This window comes from Amphiprion ocellaris, chromosome 16 (assembly GCF_022539595.1).
Source record: "Amphiprion ocellaris isolate individual 3 ecotype Okinawa chromosome 16, ASM2253959v1, whole genome shotgun sequence".
NCBI classification, from domain to species: domain Eukaryota; kingdom Metazoa; phylum Chordata; class Actinopteri; family Pomacentridae; genus Amphiprion; species Amphiprion ocellaris.
In genome coordinates, this window is record NC_072781.1 from 11,416,081 (window position 1) to 11,433,108 (window position 17,028).

The 17,028-nt window shown below is 44.0% G+C and overlaps 1 protein-coding gene across 4 annotated transcripts in view; it reads right to left on the reverse strand.

The window, feature by feature from the left end:
- The window catches only part of slit1a (slit homolog 1a (Drosophila)), a 90,251-nt gene that overhangs the window by 70,588 nt on the left and 2,635 nt on the right, over positions 1-17,028 (reverse strand). For all 4 annotated transcript variants that reach the window (XM_023268146.3, XM_023268144.3, XM_023268143.3 and 1 more), the window contains exons 2-4: positions 8,460-8,531; positions 6,103-6,174; positions 4,517-4,588 (exon numbers count right to left, since the gene is read on the reverse strand). In XM_023268146.3, coding sequence (XP_023123914.1) covers positions 4,517-4,588; positions 6,103-6,174; positions 8,460-8,531 — 216 coding nt within the window. The remainder of the gene's footprint in view (positions 1-4,516; positions 4,589-6,102; positions 6,175-8,459; positions 8,532-17,028) is intronic.

Genomic DNA, 17,028 nt, shown 5'->3' on the forward strand with positions numbered 1-17,028 from the left:
GAGAAACTGACATTTCAAAACCTCAGTCAACGAAACCAAAATTATCTGGTGGTGAGTAACAAAATATAATGACTCTGGCTGAAGTGACTGTTTAAGTAACTTTTTTTTTTGTGCATGCAGGTATTTTAAACCATTGTGTCTAAAGTTAGCTTAACTCTGTCAGTGTTTACTTAGTGTCAGACAAACCACAGTCAAGAAATCGGGATGTCTGCCATTGATGGCACAGAAACCTCCTGATGAAGATGGGTTGCCATGGGGACTGCTGCCAAGCAGGGGCCCAAACAGTCCTCTAAGGGAGAGGGAGAGACCTAGCACATTGAGGCAGGTCATTCATCAGCAGAGACAAAGAGAAGGAAACGACAAGACCAGCTTGGAGCATTAACAGCCTGCCAGATGCACACACACACATGCATGCATGCGCAGTCGCACACACGGCACAGTATTATACAAACACTTCACAACAGTCACGAGGAGAAGAAAAAACACATTCACATCAGTCTTTCATGCAGTCATACACAAAAAGTCAAAAGTCAAAAGAGTTAATTTGCTTGCTTTGTGGCACAAAAAGTCTTGGAACACGAGAGCGGGTTTACAAGCCAATCAATCTGAACCAAATGAAAAGGGAAAATACTGTATATTCAGTGGCAACAAAGTCAAAAACAAGTGGGAATACTGTGACAGAGAGATGATTTATAGGTTTAATGATAGTGCACATTATTTATTCTAGACCTCCTTCCCCCAAAACAATTCTTTCTTCTCACACTGAGCTACCGTTCCCTAAGCATCAAGCGATCAACAAACAGAAAACACAGCATCCCTCCAACACAAACACAGAGGAGGCAGCTCTGCATCAACACATAGTTGAAGCGGCTCTTTTATCTACAGTCAAAGCCATATAAAGAACGTAATCCCTTGTGTGTGCATGCCATCCACACATTAGCACACAGAGATGTAATTATAGTGTTATTCTGTGTGTGTGTTTGTGTCTAATTAGTGTTATTTACATTTTCCCTCTTTTTTCCTCTCTCTCTTGTGTGTGTGCACATACGCCCGTGTGTCCCAGCCAGCCTTTCAGCGTGTGTGTTTAGGGTTTGTGTACATCGGGATACCCGTCGCCAGGCATTAACATGAAATTGAAAGATGGGAAAAAAGGATCTTAGTGACGGATGAGACACACCCCCTCTACAATCCTCTGCCAGGGTTTCCCTGTAGTGCAGGTACTACCACACCCTTCCCTCCTCCCTACTTCCCCCTAATACCTCCCGGGGAGAAAGACAAGGGAAAACCTTTCCTAACCATCCCCTCACGGCACCACGTAATACAGCACGTTGGCCATTAATGGAAGAAACACCCCTTCAAACAAGCCTGTCTTAGTGCTGGTATTTGTTTGTGGCAGCGAGAAGCAACATGGTAATCAAAAACCGCAAAATACCCCTTTGCCTCCTCCTCCTTGAACCCCTCATCCTGAGTCCAAACCAGATGCTACTCCCCGGGGCCAGCTATCAGGCTAAGTGCTCTACACTCCTCTAACTCTGCTCACCTATGCCTCTTTTTTCCTCTATCCCGCAGTCCTTCCTTCCTCCTGCTCTCCCACTGCGAAAAGACGCTAATTACAAACATGGATGAGTAGATTACAGATCTGAAGTGCAGTGGAAGTGGGATGAGGAGAAGTCGAGGGTGGTGGGACGGGGCAACAGGTCGTTAACAGTGATGAATGCAACTCTATTTTCACTGTTATTGTTCACTGGTGTTGAGCGCAGCGCCTCTCACCTCTGCGCCGCTGTTCCCGTGCCTTCTTGTCGGTGCCATCCATCACAGGCGGCTTTAACTAACTCTAACTATCTCTAATCATCTCTAATCAATTCCAATTATCTTTTCCTTGCCCCTCATGCATCAGTGTCTCTGGTATCTCTCAGGCATGGGAAGAGACACAGCAGGGGTGTAGACCAAGAGGTACGCTTTCAAAAGCAAATGCAAAAACACATAGCTCTGTGAAATAAATTTGTGCAGCCTAAATTTTGAAGACAACGGGCACTTTCAGCCTACTGAGTTTTGAGATAAAAGTAAGAATTTCTAAATATGATTTTTTTTTCTTACTGGGTTTAAGAGGAGCCCTTTTCAAATCAAAACCAGTGTTCTAGCAAAAGCGCCTGTATTCCCTTTGTAGTGAAAACTCATTACTGTTAGCTTAATGACTGCATGGAATCAAGTGTTTAAAAACTCCCCACAAAACAACACTCCGCTGCTCATTTAACCAACAGCCTTTTATTAACCCGGTAGCTTTTCCTCTAATGTTTAATGAGAGCAATGATCTCATCTGCCATCCATCCCTCGCTCCTCCATCCCTTTTGCCCTTCTCTCTGTTGGTCCTCTCAGCAGGATGTTGACGACAAATAGCCACTTTGTTATCAAAGTTTTCCCTGAAACCCTCACTTCAGAATGAGCAAAAAGAGAAAAAAAAAGAGGAGAGTAGAAGACAGAAAGAGTGTAAAACTACAGAAAAGGGTAAAAGGAGCAATTAATCCTATTTCCAGGAGAAGAGAAACCATCTGGGTTAGTGCTCTACCTGAGGGCAGCGGGCTTTTACATTAACCTCTCTTGTTAGGATCATAAAAGCAGACCCTAACAAGCCCCAGTGAGCTCTTTGAGCAAGTGCAAAGACGCACACAAAAATACATGTGCAACCATAGACTCTGTTTCCCTCTCTGTCTGTCTGTCTGTGTGTCTGTCTGTCGCTCTCTGTCGTCCTCAGACACACACACACACAAACGCATAAATGCACACATGAAATAGCGGTGAAAGTCTTCCTCTGGGAGATGAGGACCTTTTAAGTCCATTAAAAGCTGCTGGCGGGAGCAAGACGAGGTTGTAACTTAACCACATCAGACTGCAACCAGAACCCATGGTGTGGCCCAGACACACCACTTAGGAGTTCAGAAACACCTTTGGAAGAAACTTTGTCTTCTACTGCTATCCCTGATCCCATGCTACTAGCCCAAATATTTAACAAGCACTAGAAGCCTTTCACATTGTAGTATCTGTCAATCAACCACAGGCACCATGAAGATTGCATTATTATCGATTCCATGCCTGCGGATTCAACATTTGTTTTAACTGTTAAAAAATGTATAACGCTTCCACACCTGAAAAGCTTCAAGGTCCATTATGGCTCTCTTTTATCCAGCCAAGGATAAAGAACAAATGAGTGTATATACAGACACATAGCGAATCGATTAAGCAATGTTAAACAAAGTCTCATTCCCCAGAACGTGGCAGAAAAGCCAGCGCTAGGTTTAGAATAATGACCATGAAGCTAGATTGGATGAAACAGGGGAGCTGTGTTAGCACAATCCTCTGGCTGTTGGCAGAGCCCGCTGCTCCAGATGGACTAATCATGCTTGTTCAAGGCCATCCGCTGGTCTGGAAGGCCTCGGTCTGTTCTGTGTCTGTTCCAGCTAGACAGACAACTCAGTGCTGCTCAGTGTTTGCAAGCCACAAAAAGGCCGACCTTGCCCCCAAAGGATGAGGCTTTGCCCTAAAGCCCGGAGGCGGACTGTGGCATAATGATAGGTGACATGGGGAGATAGTTGCAAGGAAGTGACAGATAGATTCAAGATGGTGTTAAACATCAAACGCAAGATAAACAGATGTAGGGCTGAGGCTGGGATCATGGGTTAGTGGTACCACTATGGGGATAGAAAGGAGGGAAATGATTTTTCCATGTCCCACTGTTTCATTATTCCCACATGCTACAGGTAATCTGAACTGAAATAATGGAAGCCGGAATGATCAGCTAGCAACAGGGACACTGATTATTCCAAAGAATGAAAAAACAATCTGCCTTGATACAGATGGGAATAAAAGTTTAGCATTACTGTGGGATTGAGTTACTCCATGGGGTGCATGATGGAAGGAAGGATGTGTGGGTGTGTGACAGTATGGGACTGGTCTTAACAAGAACAAAACGAAAACTACAATGACACATTTCATTCATATGATGCAGGTGGAGTCTGCTGGCAGAGAGAGCTTTGGGGACTGGACATAAAAAGACCTCATTAGGTAACGCAGACATCCTTATACCTGGAACTGAGTTCAAAGTATAATGTGTCCCTTAGCTCAAGTCCCAGTGTCACATCCACTCCCTGTCACCAGTGGATTCTCTCACAGACAGACAAACACAGAGAAACTGCAGACGACTTGGCATGAAGGCCCAACGACGTGCAAAGAACTCCGATTTCCACTCGTCCAGTTCATTTTGTCTTACATAGAAGGAGACCTGACACACACTAATAACTCTGAACACATGAATGAGTCCTGATGTCCCTTCCAGCAAGTGCAATAGAATCCTGATTGTTCTTTAATTGTGTTTAGACCAAATGAAACCAATGCGAACATTCATCACGTACATCTCTGAGCAACATTGGCTGCTTGCATAATAAAGAAAAGACAAAGAGGAACAAAGTGTGTGCTGACAGAGAAGAAAAAGTAATAGAAATAAAAAAGTGAATGTACTTACAGTCGAGACAAGCCAGGGTTCTTCTGAAACAGCAACTCAGGAAGCTGCTGTAGTTGATTACGGTTCAGCCGCCTGCGGCAGGGAAAACGTATGATCAAACAGTGAGTTTGCGTGTGTGTGTCTATGCATGTGTGTCCTTGAGTGTGTAGGCTGTGAATAATTTCTTCTAGCTGCCGTAGAATCAGCTTAGCCACAGGCTATTGTGTTTCAGTGTGCACTGGATGTCACATAAATATCCAACTGAAAGTTCAGGGGAATTAAACTGCTACTCAGAGACAGTGTCGTAAATTATCTCTGCACAGTTAAATTACAATGCTGTGCCTTGTGGAATTCAGTGTTCTGCTGACTTTCCCAGAACAACAGAAAAGCAACATTCCCATTTAAACAATTGAATTACATCCACCAGCTATATGAACATGAATACATTTTATCTGGGGTGAACTATCAAAACAAGATGTTTCTAAATAAAATTAAGAAAAGTGGATGAGCCTGTTCTAGCCCAAGGAAGCACCGACAGGAATGGTTGGTTGGCAACAGACTCCATGTCAAACAACTAACATCCAAGACTGGCAGGCTTTATGCAAATACAACAATTAAGTCAATGAGGAACAGACTGTTGCTAATCTGTTGGAAACCGCAACTCTCTCCTTTCTGAATGGCCCATTGGAGGCACATAGTAGTGAATGCAGTGGCTGTGGCAAAGAGGGGCTGCAAATCTGAAAGGCAGGCCACTGCCCTGCCTTCAGACACATTGAGACAGATGTTGGGACTTGTGCCACTCACTGTATACACTGAGAAGAGTGCTTGGCCAGCCGAGGTGGAGATTTGGTGCATAATGGACATTAATGGTCTGCTGCTGCTGCTCCGTTCACACTGAACTGTACCTGCTAGTGGGTTAGTGGCTTTTAAACATTAGAGAAATGAGCCACTTAATTTCCACATTGGTTTGGCACATGGAAACGTCTAGCCAACGTTTGGGATCAGTTGAATATGGAGTAGGAGGGAAGGCGAGCTAAGCATGGCCTCGAGTTTGGTAACGTAGACTGTAAATGTGGGTTTCAGATCGGGGGAAAGTCTTTTAGAAGTTAACCGCTGTGTCTGCATGACAGCATGCGTTCATAAAGTCATCTGCTGTGCAGGTTTCCATGTGGGTAGCACTATTGATTTACTAATGAGCTGGTTGAGGTGTGGTTGATTGTGTTTGTCTGTGTGTTTTCCCAGCCGGTTTACAAGCTGTTGAGGAGTCCTGGTGCTGTCCAGATGAGCCAAGGTCTGCGGTGGGGGAGGCCTTTTAAGCCCACATATCCCACTGAGGGCATTCCTGTCAGGCAGAGCTAATAAAAGTACTCCCAACCCACACTGTACCCTCTCAGCGCCATCCAACCACAATGGAATGACAGGGAAGTGCCTCACACTTGACCCGCCATTTACAATTGGTTCCTCCTGTTAGTCTCATTACTCTCAACTAATACAAGCACCGAAAGCAAATCAGCAGAAGGGTGGGATTTTCATTTCGGGTTCAAGTTTAGAAAAGGAATAAAAAAATGTGTTCAGCCTATCTACACACAGCCCTGGGTGGTACTTACAGTCTCTCCAGCTCCTTCATGTCATCAAAAGCCCCACGCTCGATCACAGTAATCTGATTCTCCATCAGCTGGCTGCAGGAAAGAACAGAAGGAAAAACTGTGTGACTTTGACTTTTTGTACGAGTCTGTAGACGGTCACTCTGGCTTTAATAAAGTATAGGGGGCTTTGGGGTTTGGGTGGCGAGACTTCTCACAGTATGTATATTAAAGTCGGGTGCAGTATATTCAACACTTCCCTCACACACACACACACACACACACACACACACACACACACACACACACACACACACACACACACACACACTGAGGGCAGTGGCGTGGACTGAGGGCACAGTGTGGAATCTTGGCAAAGGAAGCAGGGGTAGCAGCCAGGAAAGTTTCCAAGGTGGCTCAGAAAGTGTGGGTCTGGCCTCTGGTGTGGTCCACTGGGTGTAGCAGCTGGGTGGAGACGAGATGAAAAGTAGGCAGGGGGTCAAAAAGGCTGAGGTGGGCTCCAAGGTTTTTACAACTGGCACTATCAAGGGAAAGTGGGATGTGTGTGTGTTTGGGGGGGGAATGCTGGACAGCATAGTTGGAGAGTATCAGAGTTTCAGGCACTACATCAAGGCTACTAGTCATACACAAACAAACATGGATGCACACAAACATAGAATGCATGCGCACAAGCAGGAACACATCCTTTCCTCACCTACACTGCCAAAGCTAACGCACAAAAAAGAAGGCTTAGATGGTTTTGGAAGTGTTACAATAACACAAAGTCAGGAAGGAGAGAAAAGTGTCCAGCAGCTTTAGAAGCAACAAGCGCTTTCCTTCATTACGTATACAACTGTTCTGTGTTGAAGGCAACCTCTCATGTCTCCAGTGAGGCCAAGGCGCGCTGCAACTCAGCAGTCTGGGCTTCCTCCCCATCGAATATAAATGCTAATCACTTTTCACACTCCATAAACATGGAGAGAAAAGTGCAATTCACCTCAGATCTCTTTCTCATGAATTTAGATGGAAGCGAAAAAAATTGTGATGAGCATGTTTGAATTGAGAACTTTTTTACGGACTTCCTGGGGGCATGTAGCTTTCAATTTCTCTGATCTTTTTCTATCTACTTTTCTCCTGATTGTTCGTTCTTCTCTCACAGAGACACACATTGCTGATTTAGAACAGGCAATGACCCAGGGCCAAATGAATGGACGCAAATCAGCTGTGTTGATTTTAGACTGACAGAATAGATGGCAGCTGACTGTAAAGATAAACCTCTGTTCCTGTTTTGTTTCCTTCTGAGGGTTGCCCAGGGGTCAGCGGGATCAGAGGTCAACCCACTGTTAGTCCTACTGCTGTTGCCACACAGAGGCAACGCACATAGATGGAGTTATTTGTGGTTGCACACACAGACATGTCATGCATCTACACCATGTTAATCATGCATTATGTATATTGGTTGGCAAACATGTCAGAAAGCGAGCAGTGTGTGCGTGTGAGTGATACATGTAAGCACAGTGGTGGCAGTGTGAGAGAATCAGTGGTTTACAGCAAAAGGAAGTTCTGTCTTTGGTACCCCTGTGAGTAGTTGTTTCCTCCTTACTTGCTGGCAACAAGCTGTTGACATGAAGGCATTTAACCTCCACATGGGGGTAGAAGGTGGTACAGAGGGAACAAGGAGCGGAGAGACCTGGCGAGCCGAGGCCGTGAAAAGAAGGCCAGGAACAGGGGGATGGGCGAGTAACGATGAGACTTGAAAATAGTAAGGCTTTGCTGGGCAGTAGGAATTATGCCCAGCTAGTGTTACTTTTAAAACATGTTGGGGTCTACGCAGCTTCCCCTTCGGCAGTGTTTTTAACACCTATGGCACAGCTCGCAAGTTTACCCGCACACATGTACACATATAGACACTTTTACAACTACTTTATTACCTGAAGTCACAAGTGCTGTTTAATTTCGCCGGAGAGGGAGCCGATGACTTCACCTGAATGTGCTAACTGTGTTGAGGGCCTATTTAGGACTGGCGCTTGTGTGCACATTACATGTAGATGTGAGGGAACAGAGGACAAGTCAGTGTATGTGTGTCTAAGAGACAATAAGTGCAACTACAACAGGCGGAATACAGTGAGAGAGAAGTCCATTACATCACTAGCTACAGCCGCTCAGTAACTTAATGTACTTTGGAGTAGGACTCTTGACGAATGCATTGCACTTCAGTGGGTTTATGCTAATTTCAGCAGCAAGTCGGTGTAACTGCAAACTGCAAGGGGTTAGATACGACTCAGGTATGCATGAAAAGATAAAGTCAGGCACCGACATGCTCCACGGATACACATACAAACATCTCATCATCACATGTGAACATGAAGGAAAGTACTTACAGAACTCGGAGGTACTTCAGTCCAGCAAAGTCACTCTTGGTGATGCGTGTGAGGTTATTCCCATTCAGTTCCCTGCAAAAAGAGACACGCAAACATGAATTAATAATTAATCTCTGTTCTCCCTGTGGAACTGTTTAGTTTGATGACTAAAGGAGCAGACAATAGCACAGACTACTGATACCTGAGTCAAACTCTTACCTGGAGCTTTGCAACACACACAACCATGCACTTCAAACACACACATAGCTTTTTACTAAAGCATATTCTGGTTTAATATATGCTGAGGATGTCTTTAAATGTTGGTGGTTTCGTGAAATGCAAATTGCTGTGATGTTAAGTGTTACTTATATTGCTGGGTAGAATCAGGAGGGTTGTGCAAAAGGGGAAGTTCATGCTCAGTTCCAACTCCACTGGGAGATATTAAGAAGCCCTATTAAAATGGAAGCCACATTTGAGCTGGCTGTTTGTCTTTCTTTTTCCAGCCCTCTCCCACCAACACACAAACCTCCCCCTGGTCTCTGTCTGCCATGTCCTACAATTGGTGGGATTAGCAGGAGCTAGCAGAGGGGATTTGGGTAGGGCCACAAGGCCAGAAAGCTAAGTGCTGTGGATATAATGGGGGCAGCCTCCCTGCTGAGAGCTGGCCATCGGTGCAAAGGCAGGGAGAGACAAATTCATTGAAAAGGAGAGGTTCTAAATTCAAAGTCTTTGCAAAATGTGTATTTTAACTCCAGTTGTAACATGCTCAACTTTACTGTTGCACCCGAAGAGATTTGGTGGATTCAGTTACCTCAGCTGATATAAGGGGAGTTTATATTTTCCTTTGTGGCTGCAGAAGACTGTACAAGATTCATATTTAACTCCAGTAGCAGATTGTATTCTCATGACAGTGGGAAAACAAAGCCAGCAAAGCACGCAAACCATACAAGGCTCCCAGGTGGTGAGAGAAATCAAAATATGCAGAGTTTCTCTCCTCGACGCACTTTCTAAGCATTCTGTATCCACCCTAGCCTGACCCCCCAACCCCAGCCTCCCGAAGCAAAACCAAAAAACTGGTTCCAAATCTACACTGAAAGCACTGGTCTCTCTCCCTCAGTCACTCTCTTGCTCACTCGTCTAATGACCACTCGAGGGATTGTAGCGTTATGCAGTACGAAAGAGAGAATGGTCATTATAGACAGATGGTGAGTGTGTGTGTGCATGCATGCGTGTGTGTGTGTGTACACAGGTGCATCGACAGGCCAAGCGACAGGGCCACGGGAAAAGAAATAATGGACTGAGCTTCATTAGCCTGGGCTCTGATACACACATGTGGTGCTCATTACAGGTGCTTACGCAGATACACACATCCACACACACACACTCTTCTGGATTCCCAATGTCTCATCTTCAGGGTGGTCAACGCAGATGACACCCAGTGGACATGAGAAAGGAAAAAGATAGAAGGCAAGTAAAAGGTGGCAGGAGGAATAGGTGGAAAAATAACTCACACATTAACAACTGAATATACAGTTTTGTCCTCCAGCAATGCGTTTTTTGTTCAGTATTGCAGCTAGAGCCATAGTTTCTGCATGTACTCCACAGCTGACTTATCAAAGCCGTTATGCAACAGTATCTGAACATGATGTATTGGTTCATCTCACGTGACTGAACTAAATGAACTGTTCCCGGGAACTTCTTCAAATGACGCTGCATTATCTTCTTATTGCCTGCACCTGTTCGGCATATGTGACATTTAGGCAATGCTCAAATGCCGCCAGGAGCCTATGATGTTTCAACTAGTCTACTTTATGACATATTCTGACCTTTCCCACTGGCATTTTGAAACATGCACCATGCAAACACCATGCAAAGTGTTGCAAACTCTTTGAAATGGTCCAGGTAATTATGTTTCCACTGTAGCTCATCTTCCTCAAGACTGATGACTTGTGCATACAGCACTGACATGACCTTCTGCAGTTTAATGGTATACTGAGCATGTTTTTAAGATTCCCTGTCCCAAGCATTTTGCAGAAAAGGCAAACTGTTCCTAATAAAATAGACCCTGAGGTTTATGATTAGAGAATATAGCTCATATATTGTGTTACGGCTCCTGATGTTCGGCCCATACGATGATGAGGTAGTTTTCTGCTTCTGGGGAAACTTCTCAGTCTGTAAAGGTGTCCTGTTGTTCTAGATGGTGGAAAGTGACTGCAATTCACATCAGTTTAGACTGGAAAGTAACTTTGGTATGTGAATGCATACACACATGTAGAGCAGCGGTATTCCAAATGTACAAATTAAGGGGAATCTACTTAATCCAGAGAGGTTATGGATTCCAGTCTGGACTTTGGACTCAGCAGCGCTTGTCTCTGTTGATTCCACATCTAAATAGGGGCACTGTGCTCGTATGCCAAAATCATATATGGTGCCGATTTATCAAAGGAAAAAATCTGCTGTTTATTAGCTACAGTATCAGTCACTGCTGTTTTCTTTGTTTTCCAATCAAAGAAAGTTAAGCAATGGCTTTTGGCACAGCAGCAAAGGCACATTAACTTCTTTCATAGACAGATGTTTCGTAATACTGACTTTGTGCGGGTTTTCACATTACAGCACCACAGTATTACTTTAGAGACTGAAAATTATTAGGTATCATTCTGGGTTCCTACAGCAAAGGATTTCCACCTCCAACTGCCTCAGTCAAATCCATTCCATCCTCTGGAAACTCTGTAAGAATTCCCACTGCTGACACACTTCCTGGAGAGAAAGTGGATTTATGACATCACTATCTAATCCTTCTTCATCTTCCGTCCCAAGCTGATTGATGCCTGAGAGTATTTCCTGGTGCACCTTCCCTCGGGTGGACAGGCGGCAGATATGCTCTAGCGCTCCACATCTCTATAATTCAAAGGGGCTTGGAGCACTGCTACAATGCTGAAAAACTCATTACATTTATTTCTGCCAGCTGCCGGGGTCCCTGTGCTGAGCCTGTTTCGGACCTGTTTCGAATTGAGCAACGTTACATGAAATGAAACCCCGAGACTAGAGGGAGGATAAGCAAACACGGTGGCTCACTAAGGCCTGCATACAGATCACACTCATGCAGACACAAATATCCACATGTGCTGTGTTTCTGACACTTAAAGCCCATATAAATATACCGTATGAAGGCATGCACTCAAGCACACCTACTGGCATGTACACAAACAGTGCCTGTGGGAAAGGCAATTGTGTTCTGCTGGGAGCTGGCCAAAGCAAAAGAACACAATGATTACAGGAGAAAATGGCTGGTTATAGAGAGTTTCACCAACATTATCAATTGATACAGAAAAAACTGCGCAACTGAAATGAATACAGACGCAGTGCGACAGTCAGGGAAAGCAAACAAGTCAAAATGATGAGACGATTACTTAAAACAAGACATAATAAGGGAAAACACTCTATTTAGAGTTTCAGCAGTTTCGTGAATTTCAGCTAAATTGCTACCACACTTTGGACAAGGTTTGGGTACCACTGAAAATGGTCACTTTTTTTCTGCCCTGTACAGGTCACTGTGTCTCAGATGGGCCAGTATAATTGTTTTATGCCTGCAATTACAAAACAATTGGCAAAGTAAAGCTTACTCTCAGGCGATGGAAAAATGATGCAGCTGGTTAACAAAAGCATTTAACAAGCTGAAAACTGGACACTCTTTATTATGCAATTAATTCCAATCACCCTCTACTTCTGCTGCAATTCACAAAGCCATAGACTCCCTTTTATGCTGCAACAGCAAGATGATAATCTTTTCTATCAAGGTCCCTCTAGATTCTTGCTATTTTACAAGTCAAATTGCATCCATATTGAATTCTAACAGGTCAGGATTTTGGCTGGAAGTAAATGTATTTTTACCCAATCTTCTTTGAAATTAGGAGTAAAATACTTATTAAGATGCTTATTTTTTTTATGCAGTCCAGTCATTCTGTATTGCTGCTGTGAGCACCACAGGACCATTTGTCCTGAACAGCTTTAGCCTGGCAGGGAAGACAGAAGCCAGCTGATTGAGGATTGGTGGCATGGTGCTGTCCAAACTCCTCTCTGTGGTTTCAATCTGATGACCAGAAGCCCAGGGGCCTACAATCCAAAACGTGGATGCTCATTAACCACAGTCACACAGTGATACTGCTGTTTGACCAGACCAACAAGCGCCCTCCCTAATGAATGAGCCGAACAGGTTGAGATGCTGCAAAGAAGCAAAGTCCTCCTGTGGACTCGACAGCATATGGATGTGACAGCCGTGAAGCACGCAGGTGGAGAGAAAGGAGGGGAAAAGAGATAGAGTCACTGAGAAGACAGAAGGAAGAGGAGAGCTACTTTGACAGTGTTGTTAGCTGTCGAAAAGCGACGGTGTGAAGCGGTGTGGTGGAGTGTTGCGGGTAGCTGGGAACTGTGAGGAGCTGATGGGCTGTCTGGGAAAAGTCAACGGAGAGATGAGGCCTCAGCGGCTGGTAGTCTATGAAGAGAAAGTGACCTACATACTCGTTGGTCAAGAGGGCTATGGATAGAGTTGGCATCATTCGGGTATTGGGTGGAGAGAGAGAGAGAAAGAAAGAAAGAAAGAAAGAAAGAAAGAAAGAAAGAAAGAAAGAAAGAAAGAAAAGACCACCATGACCAAAATAACACACTCTTGAACGACTGGAACACTTCTATCCACACGAAGAGGTCAGATTTCTGCTCAGCTTGAACAAAATATTCCCTCTCCATTGAAATGTGGCTTAGACAAACGGTTAAGTCCCTCAACTATACATTTTTAGTGTGTGTGTGTGTGTGTGTGTGTGTGTGTGTGTGTGTGTGTGTGTGTGTGTGTGTGCGGCAGCGATCGTGTAAGTGCCCGTGTGTGAAGACTGTCTGAGAGCGTTTTCACTGCTACTGGGCTCCTCAAGGGCTATTTACAGTTTTCATTCTGCTAAGTCAGGCCTCAGGAGCAAGATTACTGATAGGAAAGTTAAACATCAAGCAGATCGCACACATACGTTGCCCACAGACACTCGCATAGCTCTTTCTCAGTGTCTTGACCAGCGTGGGGTCTCCTGCACCCCGAAACTCTCATTTTACTAACAGCCCAAACTCAAGCATCTGTCTTTTGCTGCTTTTACCTGGCCTTCACACTACAACAACAACCCTGACAAGGAGACACAGTTTTTTTTTTTCATCTAGCAGATGCTGCTCCAAGCAAAAATTTAACAGATAGCAAGAAACAGTGGGAGATGGAAAATAAGGAGCCAGAGAAAAGACAAGAAAGTAAAAAAAAAACAAGTAGACACTTTCTGATCAAACATTGATAACTTATGACACTCTCTGAGGCTGAAGTGGATCAATTTAACATCTGTTCCAATGTGTGTTACTGCCACAGGCTGGAAAAAAGAACACACACAGGGCCGTAGTAGCAGCCAAGACTGAAGGGCCTTTCATGGTTTATACTGTATCTGTAGTTTGTTCAATGACAGACTTTGAGGTTCTGTTGTGGCTTTGCCTCCCGTATGAAGGCATTTAGGCTATATGGATGTGTACTTTGACTATGAAGTGTATCATATGGACAAAACATCTGCTGTGTCACATCCCTTATGTTTCAGTTACTCCAAACAGAAGACTGAGAAAACGTTTGCCTCGCAGATGTGCATTGACAGCCGGTAATTTGATGGATGCTGCATGTGTGCTTAAATCTGCCTGTCAGTCCTGAAGAATAAAGACTTCCTCTATGTACAATGCTCACCCCCACTGAGCACATTGATATCAGCATTACTGCAGCTCTTTGAAGAGATTAACACATCTACTGGTGGATAAATCCAGCTGCAAAACATGCAACTGTAGAGTAGAAACAAAAAGGTGATTAAGTGAAAATCATTTGCTAAATTTTGACTGGTTTAAATGCAAAAATTGCTTGTGTTCTCTGCAAGTTGTGATATTTTTACTCCACTATTTAGTGACTTTTTTAAAATTTTTCTCTTATTTTCTTAGCGCATTTGTCTTGTATGTTTAAATGGGATAAAATCATCTGGAACTTCATTGTACATTGTGTACAATGACAAAAAGCTTTCTTATTTATATTTCTACTTTTAGTCAGCAGATTAATATGTACATTGAGAAAGTCAATGTCAGATTTCTCAAGTTAAACCACTGAGTTTCAGGATCAATTTTCAGGTATTTCATATTCAATTGAGACTTAAAAATGACTAACTTGATGAATATATAAACTCTGGTGTTGCACTGAAGACAGCACTGATACTATAAGTGTGCAGACGGATGCTGCGCTCAAGTGCATCTGGAATGCTGCCCATAATTTGTTCTCAAACTTGTCTCCAACAGAAGCATCTTGACTAGCGTGAAATGCGGATTATGAAGGCATATCTACAATTTCAGTGGAGTGTTCACTGATGTGCATTTTAACACACACACACACACACACACTCACACACACACACACTCACACATCACCCACCCCCTTCACTCTTCAGTTTCTTACTGGCTAGCCAGGAGGGTTAAAAGCAAGGATGGTCTTCTGAGAGATGAAAGGTGATCTCGGTGGATTCTCCAAATTCGATTTTTATGGTCTGCTGAGATACAGGCACTCTTAGGTAGCCGTGCAAAGCAATCACGCAATGCACACTCACATACACTCACATGGATACACTGCACATAACACTCTGTCAGGCACACACAAGTAAAAGAGTGCTTTTTGAGACACACAGAACCTATTGACTGGGTCATTTTTAGCTCTTAGGGGTGAAATTAAACACATCCCGAGAGCAGGTCAGTGGGTCTGAGGTCTGTAAAGACACAATGCAGCTGGCTTTGATGTTCAGCTTTTAGTCATTACGCCGACTAGACAAGTAACAAACTGACTGTACATGTAAGGAAAATGTAAACAGGTGAATAACGGCTGAGGCTAACTAAAATATCCAAACAGCTGAGAGTGCTATAGGGGGAACCAAGTCGTGCAATACCTACATGTACTGCATATTACTACATATACAAGACAAAAAACAAAATGGTAAACTCAAAAGGCAGCTACAGAAAGACATGGCATCCACTTCAGTATTCAGTATAACAGAAAAGCCCACAGCTGTGTTGTGGAGGCAGTAGTCCCAGGCCTGTAATTTCACAATGCTCCACTGTGCATAAACATTCTCTGAATGATCTTCATTCCAGGCATTATCACTCCTCATGGGATTACCAGCGATGAGGATGGATATATTAGACTGTAAAAACAAGATGAATGAAATTCAGCCTGCCTCAGGAACAGACCTTTATCGCCCTTTGCAATAAATAACATAATCTTGTTTATTCATTCATTAGCTTTGTGTTTGAGTTACACATGTCTTCACTCCTCTGCAGTAATCCCTTTCAGTAGTGATTACCACTACAGTTCCTGTGCCAGCCTTGCCTTGATGAATCCTCTCATCCTGCTCTCATCCCCCTGTCAGCTCCACCCATCACGCCATTTCTTTGTCTTTTCCCATCTTGCTCTTTCCACTTTAGTCACATAGCCAGAGTTGGCAGGTAGTGGGCAGGCTGTGTTCAGTCTTGTCAGGGTAAATTATGGATCAGGTGGCCAGTGAGCTTTCAGTTGTACCAGCTATGTGTTGGTGCCAAAAACACTGCAGGCATTCCCTGGCACATGCACACACGCCTCCCACCTCCAACCCCAAAATACATAAACAGTTATCGAAGCAACCATGCCCCTCCTCTTCAGCCACTACTGACCCCCATATGCTTTCATCTAACATTACTTATTCACTGCACGCATACACATACACATATTCACATTTATGAATAAACAAAACTGAACATCAGATTTATCCAGGCATGTACAACAGACACACAAACACACACATATGGTGTGCAGTCTCCACCTCCCCTATTCTGGAGGAGCTCCAACATGCCCCCGAATCTCACTACAAGGTATTTTCTGGCACCGAAAACACGTCATCAGTGCACTGGCTTTTTGCAATTAAATGAAAGCACACACACTCACAAAGACACACAGCTCCTCCCCATCTTCAAATAAACTCATTCACAGATGAGACACACACTTAATCTAAACAGCAGGGCTGTCAGGAAGACAAAACAGGTACAGAGGAAGGTTGTAGTTTAATTTGATACCTGTCCAACAAGAAGCTTAACTAACAACCTTTATCGTCTGCCTAAGTCACTTTAATCAGCTTTAGAGATGTTGGTTTTCTCTCAGTGCAGCCTGATAACAATGTGATTACCATTTTAATGTGATATTTTGCCATGGCAGATGATTTTTTTTTTTTTTTTTTTTAAAGGCCGAGAGACAAGGGAGAGGAGACGCAGGAGAATAGATAGTGAGGAGGGATGGATGCAAAGAGGAGGCAGAGGGGGAGGGAGGGCCAGTGGCCCGTACACGGCAGGGTGTGATTTTAACACGTGGAGCTCACAGTCTCATTACAGGCGTCGGTCTGAGGAGCGCAGGGGTCAGACCTGATCCAAACCCACACTGACAAGTGCAAATGGGATTCTGCTGTCTGTCTCAACAGCCTCCAAACACACACACACACACACACTTTCCCCCAAAAAACCAACCCCC